The sequence below is a fragment of the Python bivittatus genome, unplaced genomic scaffold, assembly GCF_059951505.1.
Source record: "Python bivittatus isolate LINGU-HERP-01145 unplaced genomic scaffold, Pbiv_v1 ctg000070_np1212, whole genome shotgun sequence".
Lineage (NCBI taxonomy): Eukaryota > Metazoa > Chordata > Lepidosauria > Squamata > Pythonidae > Python > Python bivittatus.
The window spans coordinates 34,891,642-34,915,704 of record NW_028277034.1 but is presented as its reverse complement, the minus strand read 5'-3'; the positions used below and the strand labels follow the sequence as shown (position 1 = coordinate 34,915,704).

At 38.2% G+C, this 24,063-nt stretch overlaps 1 protein-coding gene across 2 annotated transcripts in view; it reads left to right on the top strand.

Annotated features, from left to right (window-relative positions):
- Positions 1-22,991, top strand: part of UGT8 (UDP glycosyltransferase 8) — a 71,909-nt gene extending 48,918 nt beyond the window's left edge. For both annotated transcript variants that reach the window (XM_088132924.1, XM_088132925.1), the window contains exons 3-6: positions 10,318-10,460; positions 15,734-15,810; positions 17,944-18,163; positions 18,358-22,991. In XM_088132924.1, coding sequence (XP_087989050.1) covers positions 10,318-10,460; positions 15,734-15,810; positions 17,944-18,163; positions 18,358-18,721 — 804 coding nt within the window. In that variant the 3' untranslated portion in view covers positions 18,722-22,991. The remainder of the gene's footprint in view (positions 1-10,317; positions 10,461-15,733; positions 15,811-17,943; positions 18,164-18,357) is intronic.
- The last annotated feature ends 1,072 nt before the right edge of the window (positions 22,992-24,063 follow it).

The window sequence follows — 24,063 nt, the reverse complement described above, 5'->3', positions numbered from 1 at the left end:
GCTTGTACATCCGGTAGTTCTCGGTTCATGTATTGCTGAAGCCTAGCTTGTAGGATTTTGAGCATAACCTTGCTAGCATGTGAAATGAGTGCAATTGTGCGATAGTTTGAGCATTCTTTGGCGTTGCCCTTCTTTGGAATTGGAACATAAACTGACCTTTTCCAATCCCGTGGCCACTGTTGCGTTTTCCAAACTTGCTGGCATATTGAGTGCAGCACTTTAACACCATCATCTTTTAGTATTTTAACTAAAAACTCAGCTGGAATACTGTCATCTCCACTAGCTTTGTTGTTAGCAATGCTTCCTAAGGCCCACTTGACTTCACTCTCTAGGATGTCTGGCTCAAGGTCAGTGATCACACCAGCGTGGACAAATGGATACTCTTAAAGCTTCATTAATAAATCCAGAAAGCCGTATAAAATTAAACGTATTTTAAATTGTAGCCATTTGTATATTTTTAAAGGAAGAAGTAAGAATCAATATTCATTGTACTTAGTACGCTCAGTTTATTTTCTGAATTACTTATTAATTGCCAGTATCTTTTTCTATAAATGATGATTTGTCACAAAAGTATTAGGAAATAGTCACTGATGCTTCTGCATATCTGATTCCAAGAACTGAACAGAGAGCGCTTTAGACATTGAAGCTCAGTTATGTTTGTATTTGCGTGTGTTGTTTATCTGAAATGAAGCTCAGTATTAGGCACCACTGGTTACTGCCAGCTGGGACCTCACACTATATAGTCACAGCTGTGCATTTAGCATTTATGCCTGCAAAGAATAGCTAATTACAAAAAACCCTAAGAGGACAAAGGACACTCAGTAACATAAGTACAATACCATATCTGTCTTGTAATCATGTACTTTTATAAATACTAAAATGGTTAAAGCTCTTAGTAGTAGTTCTAAGTGTCTAATGGTAGAGACAACTTCAGTTAAACACATTCACCCACTTGATCCTTTTGCTTTTAGAATATAATTTTATATAAGTTTTGGTTTCATTTCACATATTTATTTTTAGGAATGCAGAAAGTGCCCTTCAGAACGAAGTTTTCCCAAAGCAGACTATCTTCATTTCAGTGGTATTTTACTTTTTGCAAAAACTGTGGTGATGCTTATAGTGTTTTTAACATAGATTTTGCTTTGAAAAGGTCTGTAAACTATGGATGGCACTTAGTTTTTCATCGTTCTTATGCCTGTATTTTATTCATGGAATGTTCTAAGGTGTTGAAAGGTATGCTATCTAGCATTCACTTATTTGCTGAATTGACTTAAGTTGCTGATGAAAGCACTTCTTTAGATTAGCTTGTTTCATATTTTACAATAATTAATGGGTATTCAATCAGCAAAAAAGTAAAGTGTCTTTAAAGCCAGGATCTACTCCTTTCAGTCTTAATTGTTAAGCCTTAATATTCCTTGATAGTCTTCCATCCAAGCATTAACCAGACTTGAACCTGCTTAGGTTATCTGCAAATTATTGTTAAGGAAGTGATTCTTTGTGCAACATCCATCTGTTCTTTTCTTCTCTAATGTTCTAATACAATTTCAGAGCCAAATTAATTTTCTGAAGATTATAGCTTTGACTGGTATTAATGACAACTATGCCAATAGTTAGCTGTAATACATAGAGGTCAGTAAGGAGAACAGTATAAATTTTTAACATACCCAGAAGTGTATTACTTGTTTCTAAGGAAATTTCATTTAAGCAACTTGGTGAATATGTTAGTGATGTGATGAGTTAAGAAGATTTTAAGTGATTTATTTTTATAAATATGCCATGCATATAAATGTAAGCAAGGAGAAGCTGAGATGCACTGTCATTGTTGCATATCTCTGAATATGTGTAAGTCTTTTTACTATTTTAATCTAGGCTTTTTAAGATGATTTAAAAAAAAAGAGAGAGATGGCTTAGGCAAGCAGAAGGAATGGCATACTGTAAATTCCAGTCAGTATATGACATTAAATCCTCTCCTGTTAAAATCTAGATCCTCAAATCTACAGCCTTCAGTGTGTCTTACTCCAGCAGCAGAAATCCTCTTGCCTCTATGTCTGCCTTCTCCAGGCTGGTGGCCTTCACATAATGGACTTCAGCAGTGCCTAGCCATGCATTAGTTTGAGGGAAAGCTACCTGAGCTGTGCAGTATTTTTTGTCCTGCTTCATTGTCTTGTTTTTTTCAAATAAATCAGCTAGGCGACCTAGAACCAGGAAAGTCAGAGCCTCACAATGCTATTTTTTACTCTCAACTTAATACAAGAAGTGAAAATATAACTTTACATTTTTACTTTTGGAACTGGAGCTAAAGTCTTCAGTTGTGTCCTCTTTCAAGCAACACTGTAGTGTTTTTCAATAATTTTTCTCATCTCCCTTCAAAAAAGCTGCTCCTCACATCTAATCTATTAAAATGGACTATTCTATCATCTTCGCTGCAAATAATCTTATTTATAATGTTATTTCAACTCAGCCCAGTCACCTAAACTCAGTAACATGCTGTTAAAATTGCTCACTTTTTTATTTGGATCATGTATTGTGTTTTTCTTAAGCCATAAACTGATTTTCTGGCCATTCTTGGATATGGCACAGGTTCTTTATCCTTATTTTCAAAACCTATTATAGCCTGCTTTGCTTCATATCTCCACTCTTGTTTCTATATAAATCTCTTTATTTTCCTGTCCAGCTTCATTAATCTTAGTCATTTAAAAGTCTCCTGACCTTCCTTTCTTCCATACTACCCTTTATATATTGAACTGCCATTTGGGAAATTTGTGTGATTCTCCTTGCATCTATTTTTTTTCATCATGGTTCCAGCTATTCATGTGTATGAGTTCTGCATCTCCATACAAACACAGATTGGAATATTTTAGAGATTTTGGCATAGTAATAGCAACTTTTTCTTTTTCTCCCTTTGTTTTATTTTTTTCTTTAAAAATTCATTGCAATTTATAATTTCATAATTTTATTGTATGAACTGTATTATATTACTTGTCATTCCTGATATTAATATTCTGTGTAGAGTTTAATAGTGGTTTCAGGGATCAAAGATATTCAAGTATCTTTAATCACTTATGAATATGGAAGAACCATAATTTTATCACGTTTGTAAATTCTTTGTTATTTACCTGATTCTTTTTCTTATTCTTTTTTTGGGGGCAAGAGTCTCGCCTCATTAGAACAATGCTACATTATAGGTAGGGCTCACTGTTCTCATTGTCAGGCCTTCACAAAACAGGACTTTCATGACTATTTGATACACTGGTAGGTATCTCTCTGGGAAGGAATATTTCCTCTGGAATAGGAAAGCGGCCGAGTCCTTGGACAAGATCGCACCCGTGCGACCTCTCCTAGCCCATCGAGCCTGACACTCCCCGTGGTTCATAGAGGAGCTGAGGGTCTTGAAAAGGATTAAGAGACATCTAGAGTGCTGCTGGAGGAAAATGAAGACCAAATACAACCAAGCACAAGCTAGAGCCATGATTAAGGCCTACCTTGTGGTGGTAAGAGCAGTGAAATGTCTACATTTCTCCGCTCTCATTGCATCCACAGAATGCTGCCCAGCGGCCCCGCTTAAGATCACCTGATCCCTTTTCGGAAAGGGGGGCCCAGTGGCCCATTTACAGGGGCACACAGAGGAGCTTTTTGGGCATCTGGAGGATAAAATCGCTTGTATCCAGTCCCAGTTGGATACCAAGTGTGCAGAATGGTCTATAGAGATGCCCATGTTATGGACTTGCCCTGTTATCTGGGAACAGTTTGATCCTGTTGAACCCAAGGAAGTGGACAGGGTCCTCCAAACAGTCAATGCCAACGATCTATGTCCCTCCTGGCTGGTTAAGGCTACTTGGGAGGTGACATGTAGGTGGGTCCAGGCAATGGTGAATTCATCCTTGAGGGAGGGAGTGTTTCCAGCAGCCTTTAAAGAGGCCCTGGTGCATCCCCTCCTCAAGAAGCCATCAGTGGACCCCATCATACTGGACAATTTTCACCTAGGCTCCCACCTCCCCTATTAAGGAAGGTGGTTGAGATGGTGGTGGTGTTGCAGCTCCAGAGGATTCTGGAAGAAATGGATTATCTGGACCCCTTCTAGTTAGGTTTTAGGCCTGGATTGGGGACAGAAAGAGCATTGGTCGCACTCACGGATGATCTCTAGCGGGAGCAGGGTGGAGGTAGTGCATCCATCCTTGCTCTTTTTGACCTCTCAGCGGCTTTCGATAACATCGACCATAGTATCCTCTTGGGTCGACTTAAGGAGTTGGGAGTGGGCGGTGCAGTTCTGCGCTGGTTCTCTTCCTTCCTACAAGGTCGATCCCAATTGGTGTTGATTGGGAGCAAGAGATCCAGCCCACGGCCCCTCCATTGTGGGGTGGCACAGGGTTCGGTACTCTCTCCGGTCCTTTTTAACATCTACATGAAACCACTGGATGAGATCATCCACCACCATGGGATGAGGTATCATCAGTATGCAGATGATACCCAGTTATACATCTCCATCCTGGGTGACTTGAGTAATGCTGTGACCACCCTTTTGCAGTGCCTGGAGGCTGTGGGGGTCTGGATGGGGAACAGCAGGCTTCAGCTGAACCCTGGTAAGATGGAGTGGCTGTGGATTGGAGGCCCCTCTGTATCTGAGAACTTATCATCTTTGGTTTTGGATGGGGTTGCACTGCCTCAAATAGACCCGGTGCGTAATCTGGGGGTCCTCCTGGACTTACTACTGCTCAAAGAGCAGGTGAAGGTCGTAGCCAGGAAGGCCTTTGCCCACCTTTGGGTGGTGTGCCAGTTATGCCCCTTCTTGGATCAGGAGGCTCTCTGGTCAGTCACTCATGCCCTGGTCATCTCTCGGTTAGACTATTGCAATGCGCTGTACATGGGGCTACCCTTGAAGAGTATCTGGAAGCTACAGCTGGTTCAAAATGCAGCCACACAGATAATATTAGGTGCCCCTAGGGTGGCACAACACCTTTGCTGCGGGAGCTGCATTGGGTGCCAGTTTGCTTCCGGGTCCAATTCAAGGTGTTGGTTATCACCTTTGAAGCCCTACATGGCATGGGACTGGGTTACCTGAGGGACCACCTCTCCCCTATGTCTTCAACCTGTCCCACCTGGTCAGGCAGAGAGAGCATGTTGCGGATCCCGCCAGCAAGGGAATGTCGACTGGCAGGGCCTAGGAAGACAACCTTCTCTGCCGTTGCCCCCACCCTTTGAAATATTCTTCCCCAGAAGTGCAGTGGGCCCCTACCCTCCTGGCTTTCCAAAAGTTTAAAGACCTGGCTCCATCAGTGTGCGTGGGGTGATATGGGCTGTACCCATCTCACTCTGGAAATCTCAGAAGCCCCATCTAAACCTATTTGATACTTTTGTGTTCTGATGTTGCTGAGCTCCACTGAAGCTAGACTACATGTCAACATTTTCCAAGTCCATTGTGGACAGTAGCTTGGTAGGAGGGTTTAATTTTGCCAAATCATTTGATATTGAGCCAGCAGGTGGGAATGATGTATTTGGAGACAATAGTGTTTGAGGTCCACAAACTCCAAAAAGGAAAGAAGGTCAAATTAGGGCTAGACTTGAAAGCAACAGTTGCAGCGTTTTTTCTGTTTGTATCAACACATTGTTATTACCAGTGCTCACACTGTTGCTGCCTACAATCCCTATGTCCCCCCCCCCCCCAATCCAACTGCTTCTGTTATCTATCCCTAGTTTTCGAGTGTAAAACCTAACAGGATTTCCTACTAGATTATAATTAATTGAATCAGTCTCGGAACGTGCAATATTCATCACAATGCTTGTTTCTGTTTGGGTCAGTGGCAAACAGAAGTGGATCTTTGGTGAGCTGAAATTGGTCCATCATTCCCTTTTCAGATGCTGCTCAGCAGTGTTATTTTTCTTGTGAGGCCTGCAGTCCTCCTAATCATCAGGAATGTCATTAATCCTGTTCTTCATCACAGGCTCTGCTGGCATGATGAAATTTCTGGCAATTCTATCCATATGGATCATGACAAAATTGAACATTAAGTGGTTCTAGATCAAGATGAGACTGGTCAATGCCATTCCAATATGCCACAGTTGTAGCAACAGACATATCCATGTAGAATCATCAGAATCATCATCAGAATCAATATTGCCCTTCAGAGACTTGCTGGATATGATGGGTAGCAAGCTTTATTCATCTAGAGCTTTGTCTCTGAGAGTGATGAGTTGTTTAGCTTGCCATGCAACATATCAACATTTCCTATTAGAGAAAGTATCATCCTATTTTAATTTTATGCCAGATGACCAGAGGGGAATAATCAAAAGTTGTTGAGTTTAGTCACATGCATTCAGTTATTCTGTCCTGCCTGGATATTAATTATTCTTATTAGTTTTGCAGTTGGGTCTTATGGTGATAGCTACCAGAGTGCCTAACCTTTGCAAATTTAGATATGAGAATACTGTAGGTATGTAATTGGTATGCTCTGTTTCTCCCCTTCTACATGTATTCATCTTTCTGAACTGGTGGTACAGACCTTGTGCTGTTTTTTATCTTTACTATAGTCACATACAATATGAGGTGGGAAGCCCACAGTTAGAGCATGTTATGTATGGGTCCAGTGGTTTCAGGAGAAGCAATACTAATCTCTGGAACTATTGATAGTATTCAGGATGCTGCATGCTTTCAGTCAATCAATAAAAGTGTGAAGTTTAGATAGCTGTCTTTGACAGTTCTATAGTAGTGACATACATAAACAGGCAGGGTGGCATGAAATTGCCCTCTTTACTCAACCTCCCCCTGAGGCTGTGGGATTGGTGTGCTGCCTGGCATCTTTTCCTTGTGGCTGTTCATCTTGAACAGAAAGACAATGTGCTGGCAGATGCTCTTAGCTGGTAATATCCATGCTGCATGAATTAATTAGTACTTGAGAGCCTCTTTTGCAGCTGGGGGATACAAGAAATCAATGTTTTTGCAACCCATGGCAATGCTGTCTGTGCTCAGTATTTCAGTGAATGGTGGCATGGTCTCAATTCGTTTGCAGACTCTTTCCAGTTTATCTTGTTACGTTACAGCTGCTGATTGCCAAGCTGATCCAAAAGCTATTTAAGATGATACTGTGTTCTCATAACTCTGTGCTAGGCTTGCCAAACCTAATGTGCCGCACTTATAGCTTTGTGTCATCAGACTTTATTTCAGTTTCCACTTTGGTAAGGTATTTCCATCAGACCTCCCCACTCTCAAGCTCAAGGCATGAACTGAGACCATTCAGTACTTTCTCCATAAAAGTGCTGCTGCTGCTGCTGCTGCTGCTGCTGCTGCTGCTGCTGCTGCTAATAATAATAATAATAATAATAATAATAATAATAATAATAATAATAATTGAATGCCTCCTGACTCACAACTCTGGATGGCTCACAACAATCAAACAACGAAATTATAATAAAATCAATAAAATATAAAATATAAAGATAAAAGATGGCAAGCACGAGAAAGTGAGAAGTCTCACTCTCCCTTGCCAAAGGCCTGGGTGAAGAGCCAGCTCTTCACAGCTCCTTGAAACAACAGCAGAATGGGGCCTTCTGGATCTTGGGGGGAACCTAATTCCAGAGGGCAGGCGCTGCTACAGATAAGGTGTGTTTTTGGGGTCCCGATAGATGACGCTATTTAATTGAAGAATCTTGGAGTGCACCAACCCTGCTGGATCAAATCAGCCAAGCATATGTTATGAGAAACAGGTGGTCCCTCAAGTAACCAGGCCGTGTGCCATGTAAAACTTTATAGGTAACAACCATGACCTTGAATCAAACTGGCAGCCAGTGCAGCAAAGTTTTCTGATGGCAAGCACTGTTTTTTGCATACCAGTGGACAGTATGGCTGTGTTCTTCCCTTCAGTCTTTAAGCAGTTTCTGCTCAAAATGTATTTTTAAGTTTCTGCTTAGAATGTATTTTTTATTAATCCTTCAGTCATACTAGGATGAAACTTATCATTTGTTCTGTTTTTATTTTCAGTGGCCTTTGAGCCCTTGGCCACCTTTTCACACCACCTCATTGCTTGGGAAATAGCTCTCTTGGTGGAGTTTGCATCAGCTTAACAGAGCAGTTGATTGTGTTCACTGATAAACTTAACTTTGTCTTTCATAAGGTTAAGATAGTTCTCCTTTGAGGTAGCTCCTTTTTTTTTTTCTTTTTTTTTTAACTAAGGTGGTCTTGGACTTTCATCTGTGCCAGGATCAAATTCTACTTATTCTTTTCCTTAAGCCCTCTAAAACTCAGGTAGTAGATGTTAGGTCTGGTGTTAATTCTGGACGGATGGGCTTCCCCATACAATGCAAGTAGTTGTCAAAATAGTGATTACTATTAGGCTCTGTTATTATCTGAAGATACATCCCTAGCGATTAGGTGTTTGCAGACATTAGACATGATCAATCCCTAACAGCTGGGTTAGGGTGTGCTACTGTAGGACATTTCACAGACAGCAATCTGAAGACGGCTTTTGACTTCCATTAGCCATTTCTGTCTAGATATCAGATCCCACCTTTGCAACCTTTAGGCATATGTTTTGTCCCTTAGTATTTTCCTGATTTCACCCACTTCCAGGTAATATTCCTAGTTGATTTCCCTTGTGTTTGAATCAGATACCACGGTGAAGACTGACTGGTTACTTGACTATAATTACAGTATACACCCAGGTGCTGGGGCAGAGTGAGATGGGAGCCTATGGATGGTTTGTTGAGGCATCCCAGGAAGATGACTGAGGTGCCTGGTTTTATGCTTTTGTTTTTTATAGTTTTTATGATTTTATTGTTGTTGTGAGCTTCCCAGTGTTGTGCTTGAAGATGGGCAGCCATATCAGTCTTTAAAATAAAATAAAAATCATACATTTTCCAAACTATTTCTGTCTCCATTTCCTGTACCTTTCTCTTTTTATTAATTATAAAAACATTAGGTGTAGGAACAGTTCTCATGGACTATATAAATAATGTTGAACATTGGCTTATCAATGTAACAATTATAAAATGTAACTAAGGTAATTTGTATTGCACTGCACCTGAAGAAGTTAAGATCTGAAATCAACAAGGTATATGTGGCTGTCCTATGGGATGAAACTGGTATGGTATGTGTGTGCCTTCTGCTGTCTTATATTCTTATATTCCACTGTATCTTCAGGAGCTCAGGGCAGTATACAAAGTGTTTCCTCCTACTATTTTTCTTCACGATAACAACCCTATAAGATAGTTTGGATTGATAAGAGTGACAGGCCCAAAGTCACCAGTGAGCTTCCATGATTGAAGATGGACTTGAACCTGGTGCCAGCACAATCCCTTAACCATGCTGACTCCCTCATTATTTATAGAAAACACCTGATTTTATTCTTGTGCCTTCAAGTCAGTTTTGAATCCTGGTGACTGCCTGGAGAAGTAATTGCAGTTTTCTTGGCAATCTTTTTTGGAAATGGTTTGCCATTGCCTTTTTCCTAGGGCTGAGAGGGAGCAATTGGCCTTAGGTCACCAGGTCTTTGTGCTTAAGGCAGGACTACATTTCAGAGCCTCCTGGTTTCTAGCTTTGTGCCTTTAGTCACTACACCAAACTGTCGATTTTATGTATAAGTGATTAATTTCAGTCCTATTTCAAATAAATAGAATAACTAACATACAGGATGTAGTTGATCACTTCCTGGGCTTATAAATGAAAATGTTTGGGCTGTTCCCCCCCACCCCAAAACCTTTTAAATCTCAAATCATAAAAATCAGCCCATTTGCTATACTTAGGACATTTAGAGCGCTCAAAACTATGCCTCTTGAAACAGCCAAATTTTTTTGAGGACCAAACATTTCAAGATCAGAGTTGTGCAGTCTAAAAATCTGATTAATAAATATTCTGCTCATCCTTAAAACATGTTTTAAATCTTTGCTGTGAAGGTAACACTAGCATTTGTCTGCTAGAATTCCCCATAACTTAAATAAAATGTATCCATGTTTATTTGTTGCTGGATAAATATTCCACAATACCCTGTTGCCAAAGATACTCTTAGCAGGAATGGGGGTGAGAATACACACACTCACATTCGCATACACACAAATATTGAGTGCATGTTTGTATTGTAACATAAAGTATAAAATGCCTATTAGAGATGGTAATTTTCCTGCTGCCTGGATCCTGTACTTTTGAACTCATTTATTTTCTTGTAAGTGCAGAGGTATGTTTTTGATATTTTTAATCTGTACAGTATCTATAAGTATATAACATTTATTGATGAATCTTCAGTTAAACAAAGTTGTTGTTACGACATCACACCTTTATTGGATGCATTTCCAATAGTAAGTTTGTTGATAGCAAGCCTATTATTTCCATAGGACCTCCAAACGTGGGTGAGTGGTGCTAATGACAGTGGCTTTGTCCTTGTATCATTTGGAGCTGGAGTGAAATACTTACCCGAAGATATAGCAAATAAATTGGCACATGCCCTGGCTAGTCTTCCTCAAAGAGTGATTTGGAGGTAAGTATAGTAATATAACAAATACTTGAAATATGAATGAAGTAGGATTGGTGAATGTTTTTGCTTTATGGAAAATTGTTGACCCGTGGATTCTAGAGCCAGAGGTCTATTCCTTTTCTCGCTTTTTCGTATCAGTCTTTTGTCTCTTTCTTGAAATATGTCCCTCTCACAGTTTCAGACATTGTATTACAGTTTCAAAAGCTGTGCGAAATCTTGGGTGAGATGCAGTATCGAGCCATTCCCTCGAGTCAGTAAGAGGCAGGGGACCTATTGGCTACTTTTGCTTCATGAAATAAGTCTACCCAAGGGTTTATTTTGCTGGGTCTTTCTTAAGAATGCCCAGTGCATTTGCTGAGTGTGATGGCATATGCAGTGTTATGTGTTACTTCCAAGTGGGTGGGACTGCTGGAGCATACCAGTGCCTAATCCAGGTGAGTGAATATATAGTGGCATGTTTGGGTGTTTCTGGTCAAATTGTACAGTTCAGTTAACCTCTAAGTGAATAGAAATTGATACAACATGATGCAAGACATCTTTCTGAAAATTTGAAAATGTAATTATTATTTACGGGTAGCTGTTAACAGATTCAAAATCAGTGATCCACTGAAATCAGTGAATATGGCAGGTGTCTGAATTGTGGACACCTTTGCAGTTGATTCAGTAGATAATGTTTTTAACTGTAAAGTTGGTAATCCTCTAATGCTGCCTCATCATGCCAGGGGAGATTACTGGGAGTGATGAACAAATAATGCCAGGAGTATATGTCAAGAGTATATATTCCCACTGTGGTCTCCATGAAGGCCATCTCAGCTGCTGAACAAAAGCAAGCAAGCAAGCACTTATATCAGGTAGCAGCAATATAAGAAGATGCTGGAGGCAGATAATAACTTTAGTCACAATGGCAAAGGCATAATTTCATACTGCACAGAAGAAAGCAGTGGTAAACCCCTTATTAATGATACAATCATAGGGCTGGAAAGCATCTTTGAGGTCCTCTAGACAACCTCCTGCCCAGGTCAGGAATCCTTAGACCATCTGAGACCAAATGTCTTTGTTTCAACCATTTGTTCAACCTTTGTTTGAAAACCTCCAGTAATGAAGCACCCATAACTCCAGTGGGTAGGCTATTCTACTGTTTTATAGTTCTCATGGTCAGGAAATTCCTACTTATTTCAAATTTGGATATCTCTCTTTAAATTTTCCACTTGTTGGTTTTTGTCCTACCATCAAGCACTATGGAGAATAAAGTATTGGGAAACTGCTATCATATCTCCTATTAGCTTCTCTTCTTTATGCAGTTCTTTTAGCTATTCTTCATAGGATTTAGCTTCCAAGCTCTTCATCTTTGTTGGCTCCACTTTTTCCAATTTCTCAGTATACTACTTGTGTTGTGGAGACCAAAACTGGACAAAGTAATCTAGGTGTGGTCTGACCAGTGCAGTGTAGAGTGGGATTATCAGTTCCCATGATCCTGACCTTATGCTTAATCTATGAACTATCAAGACACCCAGATCCTTCTCACAAGTACTATCACTGAGCCAGGTACCATCTCTCTTATACCTGTACATCTCATTTTTATTTCTTAAGTGTAGAAGCCTACATTTCTTGCCAGTGAACTACACTGTGTTGGTAAGGGCCCAGTGTTTAAGTCTATTAAGAGTTTTTGAACCTTGAGCCTGGCTTCTGAGGTGTTAGCAAAACTCCATCTCCCTCAGCTTTGTGTCATCTGCTGAGCATCCTTTCTACCCCCTCATTTAAGCCAAATAAATAAATTAATAGTACCAGGCCCAGGCTAGAACCCTGGGTATCCTACAGCAGACCTCTCTTCGTATAGATAAACGTTCATTAAGGGCCATGCATTGGGTATGTTTGTTCAACCAGCTGCAAATCCATCTGGTAGCAGGACCATCCATTCACAGTATTCTATCAAGAAGGCAGTCAACTTTATCGAATACCTTACTGAAGTTTAGATATACAGTGATACCTCGGGATACGAACGCCTCTGCTTGCGAATTTTTTGGGTTACGACCAGCTCTGGCCCCAAAATTTTACCTCGGTTTGCGAACTCCGCCTCGGGGTACGAGCCATTTTCCGCCCGTGCCACGTGGTCCGCGGCCATTTTCTGCCCGTGCCACGTGGTCCGTGGCCATTTTTCCGCCCGTGCCACGTGGTCCGCGGCTGTTTTTCCGGCCCTGCCGCGTGGTCTGCGGCCGTTTTCGCGCCGCGCCGGGCTGTTTTCGTGCCGCGCCGCGCCGGGCCGTTTTCGCGCCGCGCCGGGCCGTTTTCGCGCCGCGCCGGGCCGTTTTCACACCGCGCCGCGCTGCACCCGGCCATTTTCGCGCCGCACCACGCCGCGCCCGGCCGCTTTCCGTGTGGTCCGTGGACGCCAGAACGGATTAACGGTAATTACATTGAACCTTATGGGAAATTGCCTCGGGTTGCGACCAAATTCGGGCGGAGGGCGGAACGGATTAACCGGATTTACATTGAACCCTATGGGGAAATTTGCCTCGGGGTGCGACCAAATTCAGAGGGCGGAACGGATTAACCGGATTTACATTGAACCCTATGGGGAAATTTCCTTCGGGTTACGACCAACTCGGGATACACCCAGAGTCACGGAACGGATTAAGTTCGTATCCCGAGGTACCACTGTACTAGATATACAACATCCCCTTGGTCCTTTAATCCAGATGCTTTATCAAAAAGAGCAGTAAGATTAGCCTGACATTACCTATTTTTAACCAATCCATACTGGTTTCTAGTAATCAACTTTCTTTATAAGTGCTTGGAAACCCTTTTTATTTGGGTTTCAGACCTGGGCATGGGACTGAAACAGCATTGGTTGTGCTTTTGGATTACCTGGCAGGAGTGAGGGTAGTACGTCCATTCTTGCTCTACTTAACCTCTTGGCCACCTTCGATACCATTGGCCATGATATCCTTCTGGACCAGCTGTGGGGGTTGGGGTGTATTGCTCTTGTTCTCTTCTTTCCTCTGGTTGGTTCCAGTTAGTGTTGTTCAGGATTGAGAGGTCTGCCCTTGGCCCTGTTATGTGGGGTTCTGCAGGATTCAGTTCTCCTGTTTAACATCTACATGAAGCTGCTGAGTGAATTCATCCATTGCCATGGAGTGAGGTATTAGCATGCTGATTATTCCCAGATGTATATCTCTGCCTCTGGTGAATTAAGTGATGCTGATGAGGTCCTGTCGGTGTTTGGAAGCTGTGGATGTTTGGATGGGGAACAACAGGCTTCAGTTCAACCCTGGCAAGACTGAGTGGCTTTGAGTTTGGGGGTTTCCGAGACCTAGGAATTTACTATCCTTGGTGCTATATGGGGTGGCACTGCCTCAAGCAGACCCTGTGCAGAATCAGGGTCCTTCTGGACTCACAACTCCTGTTCAAGGAGCAGTTGGCAGTCATGGCTAGAAGGGTCTTTGTGTAACTTTGAATTGTGCACCACTTGCACCTGTTCCTGGGTCAGGAAGCTCTACTCTCTGCCACTCATAGCTAGTCACCTCATGTATGGATTATTGTAATGTGCTCTACATGGGGCTGCCCTTGAGCATCCAGAAGCTTTAGCTGGTGCAAAATGCAGCAGCACAGGCAGTTATGTGTGCTCCAAGATCAGCACACATTACACCTCTGCTCTGCGAACTGCATTGGTTGCCAGCTTGTTTCCAAGTTCAAGTCAAGGTACTAGTTATGACCTATAAAGCCCTACATGGCATGGAGCCAGGTTATTTGAGGGACTGCCTCTCCCCGGTTACATATACCTGTCCCATCAGATCTGGCAGATGGGGCATGTTGCAGGTCCCATCTGCAAAAGAGTTCCATCTGATGGGACTCAGGAGGAGAACATTTTATGCCTTGGCACCCATCCTCTGGAATATCATCACCCCCTGGGTTTAAATTGTCCCCAACCATATTGGCCTTTAGGAAGTCCCTGAAGACATGGCTGTGCCATCAGGCCTGGGGATCCCATGGAGGTGGGGAGCCTGCGAGATGGCTGTATTGTTTGTGAGCTGTAGGTTGGCACTTTCCCACATTTTTTATGTTTCTGGTTAATTGTTTTAACTGTTACAATTGTTTTTAATTTTATTTATATGAGTTTGTTTTTTGTTGTTTTAACTTGCGAGCCTCCTAGAGTCATGTATGTGAGATGGGCAGCTATATAAATTGAAATAATTATTCAAATTCCCAGGTACTGATGTCAAGCTGATTGGTTTCTTGGATCCAGTATTTCCCCCTTTTTAAAGATTGGAACAATGTTAGCTCTTTTCCAATCTTCTGGCACTTCCCTGATATTCCAGGAGCTCTCAGATCACAGCCATCAGTACTACCATACCTCAGTCCCACACATACTTAAATGAACCCCTGAAACAAGCCTGCTGTCACGCAGCTGCTATGGGTGCCTACTCCCCCACAATCAAGATGCAAAAAAATAAAAATAAAAAAAGGGCTATTGCTTTTTCCTTCTCCCCCACTCCCACGCTCTTTGCCAGGAGAGGATCCAAGCAAAACCCCAGTATTTTGCTTGTATATTATCTTTGCTGCACTGTAAATAAAATTAAATAATTTTTGAAAAATAATAAATATGCATTTAAATTTAGATATGTTCTGTTTCAGTTGTACCACGTAGTTTCTATGTCTACTTCTGTTCACTCAAACATACAGTTGCTCAGGGATGCCTAAACGTTTGCATGCAATATAGGTTAAGTCCATCCCCAACCTTACCTTTTGTTTAAACAGTTCTTGTATATCCAGATTTTAGCTATGAGAGTATTTGTTAGATGTATAGTCCATCTTTTGTACAGGAGCTCAGGATATTTAACCATTAAAACAGCAGTTGCAGTTTACAGCAGGTTGGAAGCAAGGAGCATCAGGAGAAAAGTATGCTGAGTTAGGGTATCTGTGAAAGAACCAAATAGTAGTATAAAGTTAGAAAGTTTGTAGATTTTAACATTTTTCATTGCGTTACACTACCTTACTCAGTCAAATGTATTTTCTATTACAATATGGCATCTAACCTAGTTGTGAAACTATTTTTAAGTTCATCACTAATGTACTTCACTTTCAGACATGTCAGTATATTTATTGTATGTATGGTGGTATATTTATAAATATGTTTATGGATATAGTTAATATTTGATTTTTTATATTGGTTTTTTATTTTTTTTATTGAGAAGCTTTGAACATTGAAAACTAACAATACATTTATATATCTTCTTCTCAGAATGTAGTTTAAAGCTGCCATTTGTTTTGTATTTTAGATTTTCAGGTAAAAAACCCAGGAATTTAGGTAATAATACAAAACTCATAGAATGGTTACCACAGAATGATTTATTAGGTAAGTATTGTTAGGTGTTATCATTTAGAGTTAACCTCTTGTACCTTATGTGTTTTTTAATACTAGATTTATTTGTAACCTAAATCTGTATAGGAATATCAATATGGATATTGTAAACTCTAGTTTAAAGTTAATAGAACTGGTCAGATAGCTGACCAGTTCTATTAACTTTAAACTAGAGACAGACAATTTTTTTGTATCAAGATCTACATTCCCTCAGAGGTAATGTATGGGGTAGATGGGGCTGAAGCCATGAGTGTCTTGAGCCAGTTTGTTGTCTCTCTGATGTAGCCTTTTTCTCTTCTCTTTTGACACCCATTTCTATGTTTCAAGCAGCAGGTTATCAGGAAGAGAGAAGTAACTCTTTCCAGAGGTCTCAGTTGATCTTTTTCAGATAGTTTTTGAAATTCAGGCTACATGAATGAGGCCAAAAGTTGCAGGTTACTACAGATTAAAGTACACTGTTTACTTTTTATGATAGTGAATAAACACAAATTACATTTGAGATACTGTATCAACTGAGCATTCATAAGACCTATAGATTTTTATGCAGCATATTCATACTGAAGTACAGCTAGTCCTTGTTTAGCAACTGCCTCAGATAGCAACTCTTTGCAAATCTGACAGTAATTGCTTAAACAAGTTATCTCTTTCTGAACTGAACGGCAATAAAAAAATTATTTTCTGACAAATGTGGGCATTTACAACAACAAAAGCCTTCAGTGTGAAACTGATTAAGGTCTGGTCAGTTTCAGGCAGCAGCTGTGAGCCAGCCTGAGGGTTCTAATCAACTAATTAAGGTCAGGGAGCTGAGCTTGTCACCCTGGGTTTAGCACTTTTTAGGAAAGCCCTGTGCTGGGAGCAAAGCAGTTCAGAAAGAGATAACTTGTTTAAGCAATCCTCTCTGCGAGGAGGCAAAAAGAAAAAAAAAAAGATTAAAAAAAAGGGTCAGGCACAGGACACTGTATGAGAGAACTTTATCTGAATAAGACAGCAGCAACCAGCGATCTTTGCAATCCTCCCCCCTCCCTGTTATATGTCTCTTAGCAACCATGTCACTTAGTGACTATTTTGCTGGAACCAATTGCAATCACTAAGCGAGGACTACCTGTATTATAGGAGCACTACCTAGACTATTAAGTACTTAAGATAATGTATGCATTTTAGGAAGATTTTGGCACCAACCTGGCACATAAAAGTGTTTGAAAATTATAAATTTAAATTTAAATTTAAATTTATATATATATATATATATATATATATATATATATATATATATATATATATGTTAGTTATATATTTCTGCCTTTCCTCCAGGAGCTCAAGACAGTGTATTTTGTTCAATTTTCCTCCATGACCATGACCCTATGAAATAGTTCAGAGAGAGAGAGAGAGAGCAACTGGTGAAAAGTCACCCAGTGAACTTCCATGGCTGAGATGGGCATGAACCTGGATCTTCCTAATCCTAGTCTGACAAATTAACCACTGCCCCATACTGGGTGTGATTTTTAAAAAAATCCTACCTACTGACATAAAATCAGTCTATATGGAGAAATACCATTTAAGGATTTACATTTCTCCTTAAATTTATTCTCAGGTTGAGATAAATAGAACACCTGATTGTGAAAATATATTCCTTAAGTTTGCATGCAGTGTCAGTGTAAATCCTTGGAATGAAAAATAAATGTTTTGATTGCAAATAATTCTAACAAGATTGCTAAATGCAAGTATATTAATGTTGTTTATTAAGGTAGTATCTTAAGCAGATTGGTTTTGTATGCAATATATATTATTGTCAACTCTACAGTCATTAAGAAAGTGAAACCATTTTTGTTCAACTTGTTTTTGTCAATGTTAGGAAGTGAGATAGATCTTTGATCTCATTTGTAGTCTAAAATAATGAGTACAATTATTTAATTTTCTATGTCCTACCTATGGCAGCTGCACCGAGAAATTGCATGGGTGCTTGCCATCTGTAAGAAAAAGTCAAAGGAATCTGAGGAAAATGAAGGAATGGGGCTCTTATTCTAGTATTAAATTTTATGTACAGATCAGTTTTAGATACATGGATTTTTGTTCTATGTTATGATTAAAACACTTTTTTTCCCTGTACCTCACCTCTTACTGCTTTAGGTCACTCAAATATTAAGGCCTTCCTTAGTCATGGTGGTCTGAACAGCATTTTTGAAACCATGTACCATGGTGTGCCTGTGGTGGGAATCCCTTTTTTCGGAGACCATTATGACAGCATGACTCGAGTGCAGGCCAAAGGCATGGGTATACTATTAAACTGGAAGACTCTTACTGAGGATGAGTTATATAATGCACTGGTGAAAGTTATTAATGATCCCAGGTAAGAATTGTCTTTTCTTAAAAAAAAGTTTATTAAATTTTCAGTAAAATAAAAGTTTATAAAGTACTTATACTAATTATATGTGTCCTTGCCATATCTACCATATAATAAATTATGTTTAATTACAATAAAATAGTTGTGGGAATGGTAGAATTGAAAATGCAGAATTTTTCTTGTTATTTTTCATTTCATAGCTACAGACAACAGGCCCGGAAGCTGTCTGAAATTCATAAAGACCAACCAAGTCATCCTGTTGATAGAACAGTCTACTGGATTAATTACATCCTTCGTCACAATGGAGCACAGCATCTGCGTGCTGCAGTTTACACCGTCTCTTTATATCAGTATTTCTTATTGGATATTGCTGCTGCTGTGCTGCTTGGTACTGCCTTACTCTGCTACATTTTGGCCAGGATAGCAAAATTTATTTGCAAGCAAAGCAAACATCTTTGGTCCACTGATGAACATCTTACTATTAATGGACATTACCAAAATGGGATACCAAATGGCAAGTACAGAAGAAATGGCCACATTAAACATGAAAAAAAGGTGAAATGAGCCAACTACTCAATGTACATTAGCAACTAATCAGTACAATAATTAAATTTTATAGCTGTAACATAGTCTAACACCTAAAGTAAAACAATAAACAGTTCTAATGCTCCCCTACAATATGTAATCTTATGCAATTAAATTCTGCAGAACTAAGGAAAATCTTTAGAAAAATGAAGCACAACCTAAAATACAAAATGTATTTTATTCTTAATACTGATGGAGAAAGGTCATTCTGGCACAGATGTTTTCTAGAAGCCTTAATTCTCTGAAGTAACTCATTAAGTATATTCATGACTATTCAATTTGTGAATCTTAATACGTGTGTCCCAGAAAAGGAATGGTTTCCTTTTACTTACAAAGGTTCTTCCTTTTCTCATATACTCATTCATATTTTAGCAAAAAAATCTTGGTTTTATTTATCCAAGGTTTAATTTGTTATCTGACAATGATGTTAATTAAAGTAATCTTTCATAGTGTTCGGTACATAGCAGTAAACAAACTGTAGAATTATAATGCAGCCATAAAAATCATATTCTTAAAAGGCATTGAAGAATATGATAACAATACACCATACTTTTGATATACTACTTAACTCTTCCATTCTCTTCCATTTCTTTAGAGAAAAGGAAATTGCACAAGAATACCATAAGCTGTAATTTTATATTTATGTAAATTTTAGTTATGTTCCTTACCTTTCCCTAGATTCATCATTTATGCCATAGTAAGGTTGTTTTCTTTCAATAACTAAAAGGGCTATGTGGATATAATAAATAGATATAAAAAATAAATTAAGCAGAGAGAAAAATATTCTGCTACAGGCTCTTTGGAAAATGATTATTCTTGTCCATTGAGCAATGCAGAATCAAACCCCTTCTGGGGTTTGTTATAAAGTTGAATGTCTTATCTATTATATTACTACAATTAAGTTTTTGTCCCCTAAACCCTAATGGTTCAGAGGTTCACTTGTTCTGTCTATATTCTTTAGAGTAATCTGGTCCATGTAATCCATGTTATCTAGTTGCCAACATCATTTATATGAATATAATGGAGGTTATCTTTTGGTCAGTTACACTGTTTTTATAGAGGTTTGATATCATGCATGACATTAAACCTATAAACCAGTTAAAACACTGTGCCTCTCCCTACATTCGTAGCATCCCTTTCTGCACAATGCTTTTTCAATCACTGCAACCAAGATAGGATTCTGTTTTTAAACAGAGAATGGGAATACAGAGCATTAAAAATATTAGGAGTCTCCAGTTAAAACAGTGTTGGCAACTATATGTTTATTAAATTTCCTTGTCATCCTCTTTATTTGGAATTTGCACTGCACATGTTGTGAGTGTACACTTTATTTGCAGTTTGAAATCCCATGTCTGATAGCATTAGAAATAAAAACAAAAACAAATTTAAACTGAATATTCACTAACATGGGAAGAGTTCTTAAAAACTGTATACTAAAATCATCTTCGTACACAATGACATGATGCTTCATTACCATCCCATCAGGAGCCTCTATATTATAGCAATAAAGTAGAACTGCAGATGCATTTCTAAAATTAAGTACAGGCATTTGTACTTTCCAGATACTTGAAGAGTGTGGTATTATTAATAAGCCTTTAGCTTTATCTTTTTACAATCTTATCAATATGTGTCAACTGAGGGAACACAAAGAGGCAATGAGTGGTGGGAGAGAGACAGAGCCTAGAGTGTATGAATGAGTTAGTTTTAATGTTTTTGTATTGAAGGAAGTACACAAGCACTGACCGGATGATTAAGAATAATTTAATCTCCACTGTGATACAATTTAAGCAATAAACATGGATTTAATACAGAAAAAAGTTGTTTTTAAGTATATCTTTATTCAAATATATTATGTGTAAGTAGAGCTGCACGTATATATACATGAATAATATATATTGTCCTAGACTTTCTCAAAGAAAGTGAGAAAAAGGGTGTGCATTTTTTTAGTATATGCATTCAGTGTCATTTTATGAAAGACTTAATGTATTTGACAGTTTGCCAGAAACACTTTCAAATAGCCTCCATGGTTATCACCCATATTGTCCTCTTCCTTAACCCTGTTCCAATGATCTTCAGTTCCTTTATGCTCCTTCAATTTAAACATATTGGATGATAATTTTTAAGACTGCTGAATACATAAGGTACTCTGTTCTTAAATAATGCAACCCTTTGTAGAAAAGTTTATGTGCTATCTTATTTTTCAGATCTGGCAATTTTGTATCAAGATTTTACTTACCTTATTTTGTTAAGTGCCTTATATCAAATGCTGCTGTATCTTTTAGCATTTTTAACTTTCAAAATAGCCCAAGAAGTAGCTTAGGCTGAAACATAGTGATCTGCCCAAAACCAGCTGCAGAGCTTTATGAGTGAGGAGGAAATTGAATCTAGTCTCTCATATCCAGGTTTATAAAATGCTTTTCATTGCGTTTTATGTTTTGATAATTAAAATAAATAGGTACCCTTAAACTTGCAAGGTAAAGATGCTTTGACATATATTTACATATCCTAGTTCTTCTAAATAAATTTTCAAAATTCATTTTGGCATTTGATATTGCTTACGTGATAAATATGCACAGATATTAAATAAAAATTTATCTTTTTTTAGCTCAGTTAAAATAGCAAAGGTAATAATGATTTTGCCTCTAGTAATACTATTTCTATGGAAGCACAAAATGAACTCTAAAGCACATTTTTAATACAGTCCATAGGGATCAATAGATTCAGAATTAAAATTCTTTGGTAAATACTAATTAGTCATAAAAATCCATCTTCATTGTTCACTAATTTTTGACTTTCAGTTTGAAATTAGCGCTGAATGTTAAATACAAGAAAATTAGTTTGAAATCTGAAGACTTTAAGCTGAAAAGAACATGTGTCATATTCAAATTGTTACTTCTTCTTGTATTCATCATGATCATGTCTTCAGTTTATTGCCAATCAGAAGTATAAAATTAGAAGTATTTTGTTTGAATACAAAGATTGTGCTTGACATTGTTATTCAGTGAATTAAAACCTAGTTATCTGACCACTTTTGTAGGTGCTTATAATGACTAAATATAGACAGATGTTTAGATAAATAGGGATGCCATTTATACTATTTTATTATTAGCTCAGTAGAGATCTCAATATTTGTGAATTCAAAATGTATTCAAAAGTTAGTATTTAGAGATGAAATGTATTTAAAAATACAACACATGCAAAATGCATATTTAAATGAAAATATTTGTAGATTTTTTTAAACAGATCAATAAAATAAAGAAATGGATTATAATCAAACTATGAAACAATGCATGCAAGTTACATGAATCACACATACAGTGAAGAACATACTCCTATCTTGACATATATGTATGTTGATTTCATTTATGTAACAAAGGATCAAATTACAAATGTGTGTGTGTGTATAAACACGTACATACACATACATATACACATTTATATATAAACATTTAAAATATGAGCCAGGGAGAGACCTGTCTGTAGCATGTTTCAAAACTTTAAAAAAAAAAACTTTCATAGCCCTAATGGCTCAAGGAAAAAACAAAGCAGAAGTGGGGAAGGTCAGCATAAACTGATGATGCAAAAACTGATGGTAATTTTTAAGAAATGCAACTTCAAGATGCATGTCATGTGTAGTTGGGCTCACAGCTGGGGTCATTTAAAGTATCTAGAAATGTGTTCAGTTCTTGAGTACCTGTATATTCATGTAATACTGTGAACAGTATTTAAACCTTGAAGATTTCCCCCCACTATCCCCACCCCAAACCTTTAGCAGCAGTAGGATTATACAGGAATTTTCCCACTCCATTTTCACTTATAAGTGGCCTTGTATGAAAGGAGCACTGTGTGCAGAAAAAAAAGATATTTTTGGATCAAGTTACAACATCGTTATGCTTTGTTTATGCATTGTCATGCAAGTTACAAAAATGTGCTTTGGAGATGTCTATCAAATGAAGACCAAGATATGAAGTCACAATTGTTCAGTTTTGCTAAATATGATTTACTTCCACATAGAAATATGATTAAGGCCTTATCAGAGTTAAAAGAAAATATATCTGGATATTTATAATTTCAGCTCAGATTAGTAAAATTAAAATGCTTGTGTTCATTAGTGCTCTGTCAAGTTACTCAATAATATTGTGCAATATTATGTCACTTGCTACTGTATTTTGTATTCTGGGAATTACTGTTCCAACATACCTTGGAATACCATGCTGAGAAAGTCTAATGTATTGAAGTGGAACAATAATTTTGTTTCAGCCTGTTTATTTTTGACTTGTGACTGACAGAAGCCTTCCAAAGTCTTAGTCACTTTGCTAAGAAACATGTTTTAACTTAATAATAATACAACCAACATACTCCAACAAATACAAGCCAATCTGACAAATATAAGTATTCATAAGAACATTTTAATATCCAGTTACTTCTCAGCATGACTATGGAACCATCTCTCTACAATCCTTATGAATCTTTGATTGTATAAACCAGTACATTCTAACTGCAGTAGTTTTTATGAATAAAGGAATGGGATGCTGTTTTACAGTATACTTTACAAATCTAGGATCTAGCATATCAGGTATTCTTTAGCAGTACCTTCATAGTACTTAGCAATACAAAATACTGCACATCTGCTAATAGAAGGTGGTATCCAATCTAACACCAGCAGTTTTTCTCCTCACAGCTGCTTGCTTGGGGGGCTGGAGCCAACATGACTTCATGGTAAGCAACAAAGAGGAAATATTTGACTTTTTGAATATGTAAATATAAAGGATGGATTCTGTTGGGTTCCACCAGACCATTACACTGATTCTTTGATTATGATTTTTGTTCCAACAGCTTCAAAAGTATTCATAAGTATTCATTGCTTTTTTATTTTTATTGAAATTGATTTTCTTCTCAGTAGACCTAGATTACTTAAAAGAAATATGAATTATATTAAAGAAAACATTGGATATGTTTAAGTGGATCCAAATATGATCATGTGTATAAGACTTTATGCATGTTCTGTAAGCATAGCTGATTTTATACCTATCAGTTCATCAAGTTAAGCTCTACAGTGAAGAAACATTTTAATTCCTCAATGGTATTTAAAAAACCCTAAAACCTGTTTTTATTTTACTAAAACCTGTTTTCAGAAATCAAAATACCTATGTGGTGACATACCTTTGTGTAGTTAAAATGAGAAAATACCATTCAGGAATGCATTTCAATTAATTATACTTAAATTCTACATGACCTCCAAGAAACGTAGGCCAGTGCACATTGCTTCTACACCCATTTTATCCTTGCACCCATGAGATTGTTTTTCATAGGTCTAAAAA